Here is an 18,507-nt window from a genome sequence, read left to right on the forward strand (position 1 = left end):
CCTGTCACATTGATTTTGAAAGCTAAAGCAGTAATATAGTTTCCACCTGGACAGAAATTTTATTATTCATCTCAAATAAGAAGTAATATTAATTATATTATGAACTTTTATTGACGTATGATTTCATACCATAAAATCTACCTACTTTTAGAGTAGAAATAAATGATTTTTAGGAAATTCACATAGCTGTGCAACCATCAACATAATCCATCTTTAAAACATTCCTGTCATCCTACAAAGTTATCTTATGTTAACTTGTAATCACTCCGTTTTCTTAACTCCCAGCTTAAGACAACTGTTAGTCTATCTTGTGTCTCTATAAATGTACATTTCTGGACAGTTCAAATAAATGGGACAATACAGTACATATTTTTTGTGTGTCTGATTTCTTTCATTGACATAAGATTTTTGAAATTCATCCAGTATTGTAGCATGCATTTCGTTTCTTTGTATCGTTAAATAGTAACCATTATACGAAAACGTCACATTTGGTTTATCCATTTACAAATTGATAGAGCCTTGGATCTCTTTCAGGGTTTTTTTTTTCTTTCTTTCCAACTGTGAATAATACTGCTGTGAGTATTCATCTACAAGTTTTTGTTTGGATATATTTTAAATTCTCTTGGGTAGATTCCTAGAAGTGGAACTGTAGAGTTTTGTGGTAAAGTTATGTTTAACACTGTAAGTACATAACTGCCAAACTGTTTTCCCAAGAAGGTGTACCATTTTACATTCCGATCAGTGTTGTATGAGGAGTCCTATTTTTCTATATCCTTGTCAACATTTGTTATTGTCTCTCTTTCTGATTATTGCCAATTAGTGAGTGTGTGTAGTAATATCTCATAATTTTGACTTGCATTTTCTTAATGAATAATGATGCTTAGAATCTTTTATATGTCTATTTTTAATGTCTATATTTTTTATATGTTACATATATTTTTATGTGTCTGTAATCCCATAACAAATAAATTCAAGGGATTAGATCTGATTGTCCACGTATATATTTTCTTTGGTAAAATGTCTATTCACCTTTTTAGCCCATTTTTCACTTGGGTTATTTCTATTTTTGTTATTACTAGTTATTCTTAATGGTTCTTTGATGTTGAACATATCTGCTATCCTCACAAAGTAGGTGGGAAATCTGGCAAATGTCCAGCTTTCTGTATATGCATGGCAATGTCTATATAACTAAAATAGGGGGTGATGTTTAAACTTTTTTTCATTTGTTTTTGTTACAGAAAAAAAGGAGGCACTGATGACAAGTTCTGGAATTTTGTAGAAATTTCGCAGAGCATGTGGAGACCACTGAGGCATGAAAAGGCTTCATTTGCCAGCATGCATCATCATGGTCAAGCAGAACAGGCACCTTTGTTATTCCCCACAGGCAAGCCATCCTGGAGAAATACCAGCACACTTCCTCTACTGCCAGAAACCAAAAACACTGATTAGTGAATAGACACTAGTTCTACCTTCATTTGAAATGTTTTTGGATTTTATTTGGTTTACAATTTGGTGGTTCATAAAGGGAATTATTGAATTATTTGTCACTGTTAAATGATTGTAAAACTGCTTTAGTAATGTAGAGTCTGGTCCAGACGTGTGAAATAGTATGTTTTTGTTATGTGAGATTCATTTATATCTCTGTTTATGAATTGGAAATACTCATTCTACTTCTTTGGATTGCTTCTCCTCGAGTTTTATTCACTCTTGGTTGTCCTTTGTTATATATTCCTAAATTACTTTTAATAATACATCCAGTCCTCTGGAGATGAGCTATGGAAACTTAATAAGCTGTAGTTTTTTGTTCTGGAAGGACTGTTAATGCCAATCTCTTTTAAGATTCAGATTTTGCTTGATAGGACAGTGTAGTTTCTGGAGATTTTGATACCTTGGGTCTGGGGTAGAGCCTGGGAATATATTTTGTGGGTAAGAACTTCAGGTGAGTCTTAGGATCAGGAAAGTTTGGGAAGCATTGATATGATAGATAAAGTACGACTTTGGATTCAGATGAACTTGGTTTCTAGTCATATTTAATCGCCGGTTGTGTGTTTTTGGGACACATAAACTACCTCTGTAAGTTTAATTTCTTTATAGGATTATTGAGTTAGTTAAAATAAATAACATACATAAAGAATGGGGCACAATAATTATGCAACAAGTTATCTATTCTAATTATATTCTGTTTAATGACAATCAGATCAGATCAGATCAGTCGCTCAGTCGTGTCCGACTCTTTGCAACCCCATGAATCGCAGCACGCCAGGCCTCCCTGTCCATCACCAACTCCCGGAGTTCACTCAGACTCACGTCCATCGAGTCGGTGATGCCATCCAGCCATCTCATCCTCTGTTGTCTCCTCCTCTTGCCCCCAATCCCTCCCAGCATCAGAGTCTTTTCCAATGAATCAACTTCGCATGAGGTGGCCAAAGTACTGGAGTTTCAGCTTTAGCATCATTCCTTCCAAAGAAATCCCAGGGCTGATCTCCTTCAGAATGGACTGGTTGGATCTCCTTGCAGTCCAAGGGACTCTCAAGAGTCTTCTCCAATACCACACTTCAAAAGCATCAATTCTTCGGCGCTCAGCCTTCTTCACAGTCCAACTCTCACCAGCCAAATATTTGAACACTTATGGACAATGATGAAGACTCATTCTTTGCCCTCAAAAAACTTACCAATTAGTAGTGCGGTGGGGATGAGGTTTTTTTTACAGTGAAAAGCAATGTTATATCATCAAATAAGTTCAAAACCATTTTCTTTGGAAGAAGGGAAATGAAACAGGCAGACACTGCTAGGAGTGTAGGGTGATTTTATGGGGTGGAGCATGGGTGGCACTAGGAGCAATCCAGGGCAGGGGCAGGAAATAAGAAAGCATCTTTCGGAAAACACTGAAGAGTCCCATTGGTTTCTTTCAAAGAGCAAAATTAGAGTAGCACCAGGAAATAATGATAGAAAGACAGGTTGGAGGTGGACTTTAACAGAAGATTCAAGTAGTGTTTGACTTTTGCTTCCACTAAAGATTTTGAACAGGAGAGATAGTAAGAATATACCCTAGTCCTCTAAAAAAATGTATTAGAAGTTTAAACTGATAATAGTGTGAAGGTAGGAATTGATTCGGGGAGGAGGGGAGTTAGTTTTTTTTTTTCAGTAATAATAGTAATTCAATAGTAATTAAGGGTTTGATAACAGTGGAAATCTGTATCTCAAAACGAAATAAAGATGCCTAAAATACACCTGTAAGATGCTGTCTTTTATAGTTCAGGTAAATAAAGGGGAAAAAGGTCCATATGAAAGGTTTTCCATATTACTCATATCAAATTTTTTAAAAAGTCGTGTCCCTTCTTTTAGTGGCTTTCAACTACAAGAGAGCCAAAAGGTTGAAGAAAGAAACAAGAGGACTGTCCCAGACTAGAGGGTCGGGAAGCCAGCACCCTAACGGGAGGGGGCGTGTGCATGGGCGGGGATGCAGGCGGAGGTGCGCGGCAGCCCCGGGGTATCGCGAGAGTTGGGCGGACCGAGCAATCGCAGCAGTCAATTCCCCCACCCTCCCGGGAGCAGCCGCCGGCCCTGGACTCTCCAAATTCTGAGCTCTCATCATGGCGGCGGCGGCCGCTGCGGCCGTCGGGGGGCCGCAGCCACCCCAAGCCGAGGTGCCTGCTCCCGGGCTGGCCCTGGACAAAGCAGCCACCGCCGCGCACCTGAAAGCGGCCCTCAGCCGGCCGGACAACCGGGCAGGTGCTGAGGAGCTGCAGGCGCTGCTGGAGCGGGTGCTGAGCGCCGAGCGGCCGCTGGCAGCGGCTGCGGACGGCGAGGAGGCGGCGGCGGCCGGCGGCGGGGGCGGTCCGGGGGCGGCCGAGGAGGAGGCTCTGGAGTGGTGTAAGTGCCTTCTGGCGGGCGGCGGAGGCTACGACGAGTTCTGCGCGGCGGTGCGGGCCTACGACCCCGCGGCGCTATGCGGCCTGGTCTGGACTGCCAACTTCGTGGCCTACCGCTGCCGGACGTGCGGCATCTCCCCCTGCATGTCGCTTTGCGCCGAGTGCTTCCACCAGGGTGACCACACCGGACACGACTTCAACATGTTCCGTAGCCAGGCCGGGGGTGCCTGCGACTGCGGAGACAGCAACGTGATGCGGGAGAGTGGGTGAGTGGAGTCTTTCCCGGGGGCGGGGGACACCGCGGGATTGTCCAGGCCGAGTCTGAAGAGGCCTCGGGGAGGGGAAGCTCGGAGCCGACTCCGAGCTGTCAGGAGAAAGAAGTGGGGGAAGGTGCAGCCACATGGGGATGGAAGTGACTGAGCTGTCAGCGGTGAAAAGGGGATGGGGAGGAGGGGAGAGCGGAGAGCGTATTTAGAGAACGAGGCTGGGAATTTCGGGGAAGCCGGGGCGAACGAGTGATTGCGAGAAAAGAGCCAGTGCCTAGAGTAGGAGCGGAGAGAAGAGGAAAGGATACTTGGGAAATCTGGGGTCGAGCTGTCAATTGTGTACTTGCTGGGGAAGGCTTTAAAGCCTCTCGTTTCTTGGGAAGAAACTGATGATGTGATTTGGATTATTTGGGAGAGCGATGATAATGGGAACTAAATTGGGTCGCGGGATGATGAGAGTGGGGGAAGTGGTCTTGCAGCTGCAGAGGAGGACAGCTTGTGGAAAGGGACTTCTGAACTGTCAGTGTGTCAGTGTGAGGGAAGGAGCTCCTGAGCTGATGGGGGTTGAGGGAGGAGGGAAGGGGAGGGGCCTGAATGAAAAGTGACTGTTGAGCTGTCAGTGGAGTATTTGGTGTGCTGGAATGACAGCTAGAATTGAGCTACTGAGCGAGCAGTCAGTTATAGAATACCCTCCATACCAGAACAAGCAAAACACTGAGCGAATTAGGAATCAAGTCCTAGGTCTTCTCTAGTTAAAAGGGCACTTTATTCACGGACTAATACGCGAACCTCTATCTAAAAGGAAACACTCAACAGATGCTTTTTCGATAGGAATTGTACCAGGATGTTGGGATTTGCCAAAAGACATTTCAGAGATTGCAGGGAGTTAAAGAGTTGGTACATGTTGTGTCTTGGCTTGGGATATGATGTCTAGGGAAGTCCTGTGAGAAGAAAAAAGCTTAGTCAAAGAGAGCTTTTTGGTTGGGTAGTATCTGAAAGAATGTTAGCAAATCCAGTTATTCAAGTTTTTCGATTTTCAGGTCTTATAATTAATGATAGAGTATTAGAAATGGTCTCTGTTTTCCTTGGAGTAGGTTACTGTTACCTGTAGGTTACTGTTACTGCAAAATGTTTGTATCTATTAGGTACATACATGACCTATGTCTTAAGCAGCTTATGCAAGAGTAGAAAATGGTAAGTTCCTTAAATAGTCTGGGAGTTAGAGGAGGCTTCTGTGCAGAGGGAGTAAGAAAAAGCTTCAGAAAGGAGCTTGCTAATAATGATAATACTTGTAATTCTGCTGCTGCTGACGACAATAGTAATAATTGCAGCTAACATTTGCTAACTTTAGAGTGTATGCCTGACACTTAAAAATACTTTCAAGATTGATAATTAAATAGGTAAAATTTTTTTAGCTAAAAAGCAAAAAAATAAAAATATACACAGTTTAAAGTTTCCCTCTCATCCTGTCTCCTGTCTGTCCAGTTTCTTTCCACTGTTTTTAGTTTCTCTTACTGTGAAAACAAGAGTGAATATGTATTTTGATTTTTCAGTCTCTTTATATCATATACATTAGTCTATGCATTTGCATTTTTCACTTAAGAGGTCTGTCTGTAAATCAGTGTACTCTGTTAAAAAAATCTGCATAGTGTTTCATGTCATAAATTTGCCATTCTTAGTCATAACTTTTGATGGACATATTGGTTCCAATATGAAATTACAAGCTGATATACCTTCTTTTCACACCTGTGCAAGAATATCAATGGGATAAATAAAGTGAAATTTCCAGATTGCCCCCCCCCCCATAAGACTTAGTAGTAAGCAGAGCACGTGACTGTTTTACAACAGCCTCATCAACAGAGTGCTATTAAAATTTTGAATTTTTATCCACCTGTTTGGAAAATAATGATCAAATATTAAAACCTGCTTTACGTGATTAGCTCATTTAATCAATAACTCCAAGACTGTTACTCATTATCCCCATTGTACAGAAGAGGAAAGTGGGGCACAGGGTTTAAGACACTTGCTCAGGATTATACAAGTAGTTGGCTGTGCATCTTGATGCCAGAGCCTGACAGCTTCACCATTCTCTCTATTGCCTTTACAAATAACATTCTTATTGGTACTTCCATTTGTTACTATGTTCCTTTTTTTTTTTAATATGCCATTCTTAGTTAGGCCTTTTTTTCTTTTTCTTTTTAAAATCTTACCTGTTAAAAACATTTAAGAGGGATTTCAAAACGAGGAATTGGAACAGTGCCTTATTGATCCTTAGACATTTTTACTTCTTAGTCAATGTTAACATTTAAGAAACCCGCAGAGTATGTGAAAGTAGGAGATAATATTCTTTCCTGAATTTTAGAACCAAATGGCATAATTAATTATCAGGTTCATTTGGATGAGATGCATATCTGATATCTCATTGTGATGCTTCATTGTGGGAGCAGAAATATCTCAGTGAGTTTCTTTCAAGGTACTTGTACAGTTTTAGGGCATTTGGGCTGTAGCCGGTCCATATCTTAATCTCATAGCATTTGCCTGCACTGACATCTTGCAGATTCTTATTTTTCCCCTAATCAGGCAAGCCTCCCTTTATCAGATGATACATGCCTGCGTGCTCAGTCGCTTCAGTTGTGTCTGACTCTTTGTGACCCTATGGACTGTAGCCCACCAGGCTCCTCTGTCCATGGGGTTCTCCAGGCAAGAATATTGGATTGGGTTGTCCTGTTCTTCTCCAGGACGTCTATAGTACTTAAATAATTATTGTCTGTCTAAAATGCATAGCTATTGTCTGTACATGCCAGCAGTTGCCATGCTGTTTCACGATGGGCAAGAGTGAACAATAAACAATATTATGGCCATGTGATTATTCTGAAATTTTTACAACTCTTTGGGTTGGACAGGATAATTCTTCTGGGCTACGTACCTAATTACTGCTTTGAGAGACACAGGATGTTAGCCAGTGGTGCAGGTTGAAAGGCTGCCTCGAATCTTTTTAGAACTGGGAATCATTAAAAAATCCCTGGTGGGCAAAGCTGGACTACCCTCACATGGGTGGAATATAACTTTTCTCAAGCTTTTGATGTTTCTTAAAACCTTTTTGGTTGCTAAAGATCGAAGATGTGTTGATTTTAGTGTTGTTTGTTATTTTAATTGTCATAGAAGTTTGTATATCCTATTCAGCAAATTTTAAAGGAAGGATTCTATTGTTCTCTGTATCTTGTTCTTAATAAAAGAGAAGAAACCCTGCTGTGCCTTAATCCTTTCCCCAAGTGTCTGACTGTTTTGGGTAGGATGTTGTATGATTGGAGATGGGAAGAATCAAATATTTGGTCCATCACAACCTGTATTACTGTTTAATTTTCAGATTTATAATTACAGAAATATGCAAGGAGGATTCAGTTTTCTTTGATTAGTAGTAATAAATGTGGCGTATTAACAGGTATACAAATCAAAGGAAGAAAACAGCTGAGAACTCATTTGTAGTAAGAGATTACAAAGCCTATAGAAACTGTGTATTAGTCATTGTGTGTTTGGACTTCCCTGGTGGTCCAGTGGTTAAGACTCAGTGCTTCCAAATGCTAGAGGTGTGAGTTTAATCCCTGGTCAGGGAACTAAGATTCCGAGCTTTGCAGCATGTCCAAAAACAAATAAATAAAAATAAATTTAAGTAAAAATTTAAAAGATAAATTTTAAGAATAGTAATGGAAAATATAAAATAATGTTTGACTGGTTTGGGGTTCTGATGTTACAAACCAGAAATTGGAATTTTAAACATTTAGTTTTCAAATTTTGATGCAGAGGATGACCGTTTTCATATTCTATTCTGCATTACAGATTTTTTTTTGCTACCTTCCTTATTTTCCCTCACAGATTCTAAACTCTTTAAAAATTAGAAAATTCGTCTTGCTATTATTAATCAAAGGCTCTTGTGCTTGCTTATTAGGTAGATAGTATGTGTTGAATTAAACTGGATAAACTAGTGACTGTTTTACCTTAAAATTTACCCTGAAGTCACATTGCTTTAGTTATTCAGGAGGTGGCATGGATTATTAAATCCAAAGCATCTTTTTTTTTTTTTTTTAGGAGAAGAAATTTTATTTTCAAGGATTTGTGCAACAGTGGTGAATAAAATATTTTATTTCAGCTATAAAAAGCTGACTTCATTCTACCCTGGCATACAGGGTTTATGGTGTGCCAGTTTGAATCTGAGGCAGTACTACTATCTCCATTCTTCTACCCCTAACAGACTCTGTTAAAGGAACAACTTCCTACGATTTTCATTCAAAAATATGACATACCAACCAAAGCATCTTTTTTCGGTGTACTTCAGGAATTGTTATTATTTTTCAATTTCAAAAGTAATACTTACTGGTTATAACATAAAAATAGGTGGATAAAGTAAAAAGTAAAGTTTCCTCTTTCCTCCATCCCACTTCTCAGTGAGAGATTTCCCTTTCTTTTGAGCTTAATTTTAACTAAATTATAACTTAAATTATAATTTAACTTATAACTAAAAAGATTTTAGTTATAATTTATTCAGCGTTTCTAGATGTTTTGTGGTGGGAAGTTTTTAGGTTATTTGGTGTGTGGCAGTGCTAGAAATACTTTGGCCACCTGATGCAAAGAGCTGACTCATTTGAAAAGACCGTGATGCTGGGAAAGATTGAGGGCAGAGGAGAAGGGGCGACAGCGGATGAGATGGTAGGATGGCATGACCAACTCAGTGGACATGGATTTGGTTAGACTCCGGCAGTTGATGATGGACAGGGAGGCCTGGTGTGTGGTTCATGGGGTCGCAAAGAGTCGGACATGACCGAGTAACTGAACTGAACTGAGTGCTAGAAATTGAAGCCGTAGATGTCTGGTTGAATAGTGTTACACTCTCTGTACCTTTCTTTTCCCCCTGAACATACTTATTGAGACTGTCTCTTATTAGTACATGGAGAACAATTTGATTTTCTTTTTAAATTGTATTCTATTGCATTTTGATATTTTTGTATTTTACTGTAATTTATTCAGTCAGTTCACTACTGATAGACATGTAAATTAAGTCTTAGGCTTAATATAAGCGTAACTGAAGTCAGTATTCTTGTATACACGTCTTTGTGTGTGTGTGTGAGTATATGTGTGAAGATAAACTCCCTGAAGTAATATCTTGGTTAATGGAAATGTGCATTTTAAACTTTTGATAGCGCCCTCCAAAGAAATTAATTTACACTCTTACCAATAATGTATAAAAGAGCATGTTTCCCAACATCTTGGCCAGTGTATATAGTGTTAGCAGTTTTTCTGATCTTTGTTAATCTGATAAGTGAGAAATGATATCTTTTTCATCTGTTATCCCTTCCCCCACTCCCCTTTCCTCCCAGACTGGAGTATTTTGAAGCAAATCTCAGGTATCTTATAATTCAACTTATAAATATGTATGATTTCAGTAAAGAGATATGAACCCTTAAAAATAAAATAGAACCCAAATGTCCATTGACAGATGAATGGATAAACAAAATGTGGTATATTCAGCCTTTACAAGGAATGACATTCAGACATGAGCTACAATATGGATGAACCTTGAAAATCTTAACGCTAAATGAATAAACCTGATGTAAAAACACAAATATTGTATGATCCTATTTATATGAAGTTCTTGCAATCGTTTAATTACCAAGAGAGAAAGTAGAATGGTGGTTGCCAGGGGCTTGGCAAGATGGAAGTGAGGACTTGTTTAATGGGTAGAGTTTCAGTTTGGGAAGATAAAAATGTTCTTGAGTTGTATGGTGGTAATGGTTGCATAACAATGTGAATATCCTTAATACCACTTAAAATGGTTAAAATGATAAATTTTATGTGTATTTTATCACAAAGGATTGTAGTACTGTTACCACAATTATAGTACCTAAAATATTCATAGTTATTTTTTGATATCTTCAACTATCCAGTGAGTGTTCAGATTTTCCCACTTGTCTCATAAATGATTTCTTGGGGTTGATTTAGGATTAGGATGCAGAGTTCTACTATTGTACTTGGTTTTCATTTCTCTGAAGAATCTTAATTTATACTTTTCTCCACTCCTCCTCTTTTTTCCTTCTTTCAGTGTATTAGTTGAAGAAATCAACGTTCTGGGATTTAATGATTGCAGCTCTGTGATATTTAACTTGTTCCTCTGCCCACTATTTCCTGTAAACTGGTAGTTGGATCTAGAGTCTTGATCAAATTTTAGGTTCTGTTTTTGGGGAGGTGGTGCAAGAAAACTTAATAATGGTGTCTTATACTTCCTGTTGAATTGTAGCAGGAGTCACAGAATATCTCCTTGTCCCTTCTTTAGTAAATGCCAGGCTGATCAGTGCGTTCAGGTTTGTCAGCCCAGGCCATACGTCGTAAAGTTCCATATCATGTCAAAGATTTTTGCAGCTATTGACTATCACTGTCTAGACCCATTATTTCATTACGGGCTGCAAAATGGTGATACTCTAATTGTGTTATCCTTTCATATATTACTGAGTTCTTTCTAGAATACTCAAAGTTTCAAGAATCAGCTATACTTACTTATATCTGTATCTCTAGACATGTTTTACAGAGATCTACTGAGGGGTGTACTGTGGTCAAACAAACTTGGGAAATACTACATGTTGTATATTCTTGGCTATCTGCAATGTATAACATTAAAAAAAAATCCTGTAGTAAAGAAATCTGTAAATTTGAACAATCACAGTTTCATTGATTAAATCTAGGAAGCTATTATTTTTGAGTCATACCAGTTTGGAAAATTTTGTCCACTTAACTACCCTTCCATTACCTTAATGTCAGCATGTCTAAAACTGAATCAGCTATATATATCTCTCCAAAAAAGATTTTCCTTTTCTTTCTTTCTGTTTAAATTAGTTTAATTTCCCCTCCTCGTCAGAAATCCTAGCTATTAGTGGCTTAAACTTTGAAGCATTTATTGTTTTGCATCTTGGGACTAGTTCAGTGTTACAGGGACACAGGCTTTTTATAAACTTTTGTTTCATCACTCAGTTTGTTTATATTTTGTCTTTGTTGTCTCATGGCTGGGGAAAAACAGGAATGGATTTTGGGTAGATATTTAACAGTAACTGCTTGTATCATTATTGATTCTTTCCTTTTCTTCTCCTCACATGCTTGATACTAAGACCTGTTCTTTTATTTTCTCTTAGATTTGTTCTTTTCATTCTCTGCTGTTACCTTAGGCCAAGGCTTCATGACATAATAATCTATTCCATGATAATTACTGTTTTCCTGCCTGCAATAATTTCACAGTTCAGTCTGACCTTCACTCATATAAAATTCTGCTTCACATATGTCACAACTTTGCTTAAAATAACTTCTCATATTTTATAGGCTAATGTCTGAAGCCTTTAGCCTGGCATCAGTGTTTTCCACAACATGGCCTCTACGTACATTGCCAACTGTACGTCTCCATTGCAGTAGGATCCTCTCTGTTACTTTTTAAAAAATTTTAGTTCACTGTTTGTATTCCTGTCCTTGAAGTCTCAGTTGTATCCTGTGCTGCAAAGTCCGGTTGCAAGTTTTATTTTTACTGTCAAGCTCATGTGTAAGGGCAGCACTCCTATAGCATATGTACAGTGTGAAACCATACTGCAGGATTTGATTTTCTGAATTAACAGGTTTTTTTTTTTCATTTTTAGTTTCTATCCCTACAAATAGCAAACTTTCAATAAAAATTTTATAATGAGGACCTTGCCATATATATCTCTTTTATTTGTGTTTTCTTTGCTCATATTCAGAGTTTTATTTATGTATTTACATGGATTTCTTGTGAAATTTTCTTCCCTGTGAATCTGGAATTTTCTCCATAGCAGTATCCATCTAACTCAAGTCACAAATTCAAACAAAGGAGCACAACATTCCTCCTGTACTGAGAGCTTGAAGGAAGAAGAGTTAAAGAAATCTTTGTTCTCTGTTCTGTGTTCATTGTACTTTTTGTCATTGCTAATTTACTAGAAATAATGTAGACAGATTCTGCTTAGTGGAGAAGATTCTACTTGAGCTGAGTGTAATTTCTAGTCATCTTTATTGTTATGAGTTTAACTACAACAGTAGTGTGGAAGTCTGGTTAAATTGTAAATTTTTTCTAATTTGTATTTCATGTTAAAGTCTAAAACTATTTTCAACTATGAAACATTTTCAATATACATCAAAGTATAAAAATATAACAAGTACTTTTGTACTCACCATTAAGATTAATAGAGGTCAACTTTGTTATAGTTGCCTTTTTTCAGTCAAAAAACTGAAGGTCATGCTCTTCTCCCTATATCTTTTCCTCCCTAAGAATTACCATTCTCCTGAAATTCCTGTGTCATATGCATGCATGTTTTACTTTTATATTTATTCAATATGTTTTACATTTGCTTAAATGTACTACATTTAAACTATATATGTGTGTATAATTCTTTTAGTATGGAAAATTTACATAAATTATTTTATATTAATCCTTCTGCATCTTGCCTTTTTCATTTTCCATGTTGCTAAAATAGACTAGTTTATTAATTTCTAATTACTATTAAACATTCTATAGTATGATTAAACCATGGTTTGCTTATCTGTTTCTTTGCTGAGGGGACAGTTAGATGCTTTACATTTTTCATTGTTTCCAGAAGGGCTTCAGTGAACATCTTTGTATGTATCTCCTTGTGTAGATACACCAGAATTTTTTTTAGGCCAGAGTCTGAGAAGAGGGATTGCTGGATCATAGGGTGTGCATTCTTCAGCACACCTTAACTAGATAGCTGAGAATTGATTTCCATTGTTTTATCCAATTTGCTTCCAATTACTCTTCCACCAGGAAATTGAGTGCCCGTTTTTCATTTATCAAGAGTTGCTGATATAGTAAAAAAATAAAGAATATATTTGAAAAATTTTGCCAATCTGTTGGTTATAAGCAAGCATGTTTTCACATGTTTTAGGCCACTTAATTTCTTCTTTTGTGAACTGCAGGCTTTTCTCTAGCTGTGGAGAGCAGGGGCCTAGTTACGGTGTGTGAACTTCTCATCGTGGTGGCTTCTCTTGTTACTGAGCACGGATGGGCCTGCACAGCAGCAAGGACCCAGCACAGCCGAAAATAAATAAATAAATAAAATAAAATACAGTTACTATCAATTAGATTAAAAAAGAAAAGAAAATCTATAGGCATTTTTTAAAACAAAGGTAAAGAGGATTGCTTTAAAATACACAAATAATACAGACTAGAGTGGACATTTGTGTGGTTTTCTATTTTAAATATAACAGTGTGTTCCTGTTAGTCCCAAACTCCCAAAATGTCCCCCCCCCCACCCTGTCCCCCACTCTGGTAACCACAGGTTCATTCTCTAAGTCTGTGAATTTATTTTCCTTTTGTTAACAAGTTCATCTGTATTATTTTTCATTTTCAGTTTGCACAAATAAGTGATATCATATGATATTTGTCTGTCTCTGTCTGGCTGACTTCACTTAGTATGATAATGTCCAGGTCCCTCTGCGTTGCTGCTGATGGCATTATTTCACTGTTTTCAGTGGCTGAGTAATACTCCATTGTGTGTGCCACATCTTCTTTATCTATTCGTTTGTCAATGGACATTTAGGTTACTTTCATGTCTTGACCACTGTAAATATCTGGCACCATTTATTAAACAATCATTTTTTTCTTCATTGATCTTACTGCCACTATATGACAGCTCTTGTATCAGTTTCCTGTATATGTCTTAAACTCTTGTATTGATATGTCTCTTGTAACAATATCATATGTTTTAATTATTACATTAGAATAAATCTCAATATGGTAAGATTTCCCTTATTGTTCTTCAAAAGAATTTTGGCTCTACTTGGTCTCAACTTTTTCATTTCAATATCAGGGTCATCTTGTCAAGTTCTGTGGAAAATTCTGTTAGTTATTTATTGGAATCACATTACATTTTAGGGCACTGCAGAAGGAGGCTCTTACAAGGATATTCATTATACTATTTGTAATAGGAAAAAAATAGAAACAATGAGATTAGTAAACTGTGGTTTAATCGTGCAGTGGAATTCTTTTCAGTAGAAAACACACTTTGTTAAAAGTAGTATTAAATCTGCCTAACCATGAGAGTAATCCAAATTGTTGTTTCTGTAAGTAAAGTATTCCTCCATAAATTGTATAGCTTTTGTTATATTTATTCCTGGATAATTTATTTTTGTTTCTACTATAGATAATATCATTTTAAAAATTGCTTTTTCCAATTTCTTTTTTAATGCTTTTTCCTAATATTTTGTATTATAAAAGTATTCAAATGCTATTAATTTTTAAATATTGATCAAACCATCTTTGAAGTCTCTTCTAATAGCTAATCTGTGTGTATATATATAAAATGTATTTAAGATTTCTTTATTTTTTGGGTGTGGTGGGTCTTCGTTGCTGCACATGGGCTTTCTCTAGCTGTGGTGAGTGGGGCTTCCCTGCAGTGGTGGGCTCCTTACTGCAGGGCTCCTCTGGCCGAGCACCGGCTCTAGGTGCGCACAGGTTTCAGTAGTTGCAGCTCCTGGACTCTGGAGTGGGATCAGTGGTGGTGGCACACAGGCTTAGTTGCTCCGTGGCACGTGGGATCTTCCCAGACCAGGAGTTGAACAGGTGTGCTTTGCATTGTAAAATGGATTCTTAACCACTGGACCACCAGGGAAGCCCCTCGAATAATATTTTAACTGCGTTGAGACTTTTAGTTGACATTTGTTTTCCCTTACACTTTGAATATACTTTTCTGTTGTCTTCTGGTCTCTGTTGCTGAGAGGTTATATTCCATCTGGTTGTTCTTTTGTAATCAATCTGCCTTTTTAATTGGTTGCTTTTAAGGTTTATTTTTTGGTAATCTGTAGTTTCACTGTGATGTGTCTATTTGTCGGGCTGGTTCTAGATGAGGATTTGTGCCTCATCAGTTCTGAAAATTCTCGACCATCACCTCCTTGAATTTTGAGTCTCTACTATCTTTATTTTCTGCTTTGGACACCATGTTATGGTATTTGTTGGATCTTCTCATTCTGTCTCCTAAAGAGAGCTCACTCACTTTCTATCCAGTAATCTTTTTTTTTTTCCCCTGAATTGAGGGTAATTTCCTCAGATCTATCTTCTTGGTAATTCCTTCTTCAGTTCTATGTGATCTGCTGTCCAGTGTGTCTATTAAGTTTTTAATTTGAATGAATGGAGATTTCATTTCTAGAAAAATCTTTAAGGAAAATTTTACAGAGAATTTGAGTTTTATCATTGGTCCAGTGTCGATTTTAAAAATTAATTTTTAGTTTGGGGGTTCCAAAGCCGCAAGAATAATATAAATCCCAGACTTGGCATGAAGCCTAGATTTGTGGTTTTGACCTCTTAAGGGAATTTTAAATCTTACCCATTGCTCAGGTAGAGATAATTCTGCTTGTAGGTGATTTTATTGGGAGAGTGGGGACAATTTAATGGAATATATTCTTTAAAGAATCTCGGGAAAATCTAACCTATGATAATGGAAAGAATTCCTGGAATACTGGTTGGCATGAATATATAACTATATTTCTGATTTATTCACTACGATATTTTCATTATCACAAAACTCCAGTTAGCTTATCAGTCATCTCTGAAGAACCCTCATATTTTGACAGGGGACCTTTGATGTTGGTCTTGCTAATTTTCACTTTAGAATTTGTGAGAACATACCTGACTGTAAGGACGTGTTTTGGTTGCTCTTCCCAACGTTTTTTGTCTTTTTGGCCTTTGGTAAATCATTTAATTTTCCTAGGCTGTAGTTTTTATCACATGTAAAATAGGGATGGTAGACAGATCAAAACCTGCCTACTTCAATTTTTTTCTTTTAAACTAAATGTGACACTAAACACATAAAATAGAATGGTATTATTCCAATTGATTGCCCAGGACTATGAAACATTGGCGTGCTGTAATAATACTCTATTATGTTAGTGCTCTTATAGATAGAACTGTTAAGCATACCCTTTTATCAAACTGTTGGATTGGAATGCTTGACCAAGGCAGTTGCATATGATTTTGAGGGCATGTTTTTGGAATAGCTTGAATAAAGAATAATTGGCTCAGTGGTAAAGAGTCTGCCTACCAGTGCCGGAGACTCAAGAGCCATGGATGGGTTCTATCCCTGCGTTGGTAAGATTCCCTGGAGAAGAAAATGGCAACCCTCTCCAGTATTCTTGTCTGGGAAATCCTGGGAACAAAGAGGAGCCTGGCAGGCTACAGTCTATGGGGTCCCAAAAAGTCAGACTCGACTTAGTGACTAAACAACAACGATAGCAATAAGTTGCACAATTTAAAGTACAATAAGTTTTCACATCAATTTTTTTATATGTACACACACACATACCTGTAAAACTGTGATCTCAATCAGGATAGTAAACATAGCAACTGCCTGCAAGGTAATGCCTTCCTTCTGCCTTTTTCTGTGCCCCTTCCCTCAGCAACCACTGATCTAGCAACATTCTGTTGCTATAGATTAATTTCCTTTTCTAGAGCTTTATATAAGTGGAATGTGTGTGTGTGTGTGTGTGTGTGTATCTTGTGATGTTAAACCATATTTATAAGTATAAAAAATCATTCACCAATAATACTCATATGGTGGCTTTAAAAAAATTTTTCCCAAAACCTAATTCAGGGCACCATTTTTATTTAAAAATGAAAAAATTAAAAAAAAGTTATTTCATTTTTTGGACCCCTTCTAATAACTTTATTCATACAAACATCATTTAATTTACAAAGCCTCAGCAGGGCACCATTTTTAGATGGCCATTAGGAAAACAGCAATGCATAGAAATTGTAGCCTTTCTCAGTGATAACTTCACCATTTTATTTTTACCTTTTAACCTTGAATTATTCAAAAGCTGATACATTATTGCTTCAGTTATAGGAGAAAAACAGCTATTCTTTCCCCCTTTTCATTATTTTCTTACTTTGATTTCATGTTTATCAGAGCATCCAAAACACTCATTCTCTCTATTGTTAATTCAGCTTATAAGGCATCCTCAAAGACAGGGTAGATTAAGTCATCCTGGCATGGAAATATGTATATACATATATTTGATCTGGTGTTCTACACTCAGCATAACCATTTTAGGTTCATTCATCTTGTTGTATGTCACTAGTTCATTCTTTTATTGCTCAGTAGTATTTGACCATCAGGGTATGACACAATTTGTCTATCTGTTAATCTGTCAATGAACATTTGAGTAGTTTCCAGTTTTTGACTATTACAAATATAGCTGTTATGAAATATTCATATTCAAGTCTTTATGTGAATATTAACCAGTTTTTATATAGATACTTCCCTTTGGTAAATACCTAGGTGTATTATGAGTGAATCATATGATAGATGTGTGTTTAACTTAAAAAATTTTTTAAACATTTTTATTGTGGTTTTTTATGTATATATATAAAATAAACTTGGACATTTCAATTATTTAAAGTGTATAATTCAGTGGCATTAATTACATGATGTGTAGCTTTTAAAGAAACTTTCAAAATGTTTTCCTATGTGGGCATTCCATTCTGCATTCCTACCAGCAGTATGTGAGTTCCAATTCTTCTGCATCCTTGCAAATGATTGCTGCGGTTAGTCTTTTTAATTTTAGCTGTTCTAATAGTTGTGCATCACTATGAACAAAGCTAGTGGAGGTGATGGAATTCCAGTTGAGTTATTTCACATCCTAAAAGATGATGCTGTGAAAGTGCTGTAGTCAATATGTCAGCAAATTTGCAAAACTCAGCAGTGGCCACAGGACTGGAAAAGGTCAGTTTTCATTCCAGTCCCAAAGAAAGGCAATGCCAAAGAATGCTCAGACTACTGCACAATTGCACTCATCTCACATGCTAGTAAAGTAATGCTCTTCTTCAAGCCAGGCTACAGCACTACGTGAACCATGAACTTCCAGATGTTCAAGCTGGTTTTAGAAAAGGCAGAGGAACCAGAGATCAAATTGCCAACATCGGCTGGATCATCAAAAAAGCAAGAGAGTTCCAGAAAAACATCTATTTTTGCTTTATTGACTATGCCAAAGCCTTTGACTGTGTGGATCACAATAAACTGTGGAAAATTCTGAAAGAGATGGGAATACCAGACTACCTGACCTGCCTCTTGAGAAACTTATATGCAGGTCAGGAAGCAACAGTTAGAACTGGACATGGAACAACAGACTGGTTCCAAATATGGAAAGGAGTATGTCAAGGCTGTATATTGTCACCCTGCTTATTTAACTTCTATGCAGAGTACATCATGAGAAACGCTGGGCTGGAAGAAACACAAGCTGGAATCAAGATTGCTGGGAGAAATATCAGTAACCTCAGATATGCAGATGACACCACCCTTATGGCAGAAAGTGAAGAG

At 37.3% G+C, this 18,507-nt stretch overlaps 1 protein-coding gene across 12 annotated transcripts in view; it reads left to right on the forward strand.

Annotated features, from left to right (window-relative positions):
* The first annotated feature begins 3,521 nt into the window (after positions 1-3,521).
* The window catches only part of UBR3 (ubiquitin protein ligase E3 component n-recognin 3), a 205,024-nt gene continuing 190,038 nt past the window's right edge, over positions 3,522-18,507 (forward strand). For 5 of the 12 annotated variants that reach the window (XM_086357087.1, XM_086357109.1, XM_086357120.1 and 2 more), the window contains exon 1: positions 3,524-4,138. In XM_086357087.1, coding sequence (XP_086213213.1) covers positions 3,594-4,138 — 545 coding nt within the window. In that variant the 5' untranslated portion in view covers positions 3,524-3,593. Of the gene's footprint in view, positions 4,139-18,507 lie in introns of all 12 variants that reach the window. The other 7 variants (XR_015147496.1, XR_015147497.1, XR_015147498.1 and 4 more) reach the window with 3 other exon arrangements.

The sequence above is a fragment of the Bos grunniens genome, chromosome 2 (genome assembly GCF_055505025.1).
Source record: "Bos grunniens cultivar Pamir isolate PY7600 chromosome 2, Bosgru_T2T1.0, whole genome shotgun sequence".
Lineage (NCBI taxonomy): Eukaryota > Metazoa > Chordata > Mammalia > Artiodactyla > Bovidae > Bos > Bos grunniens.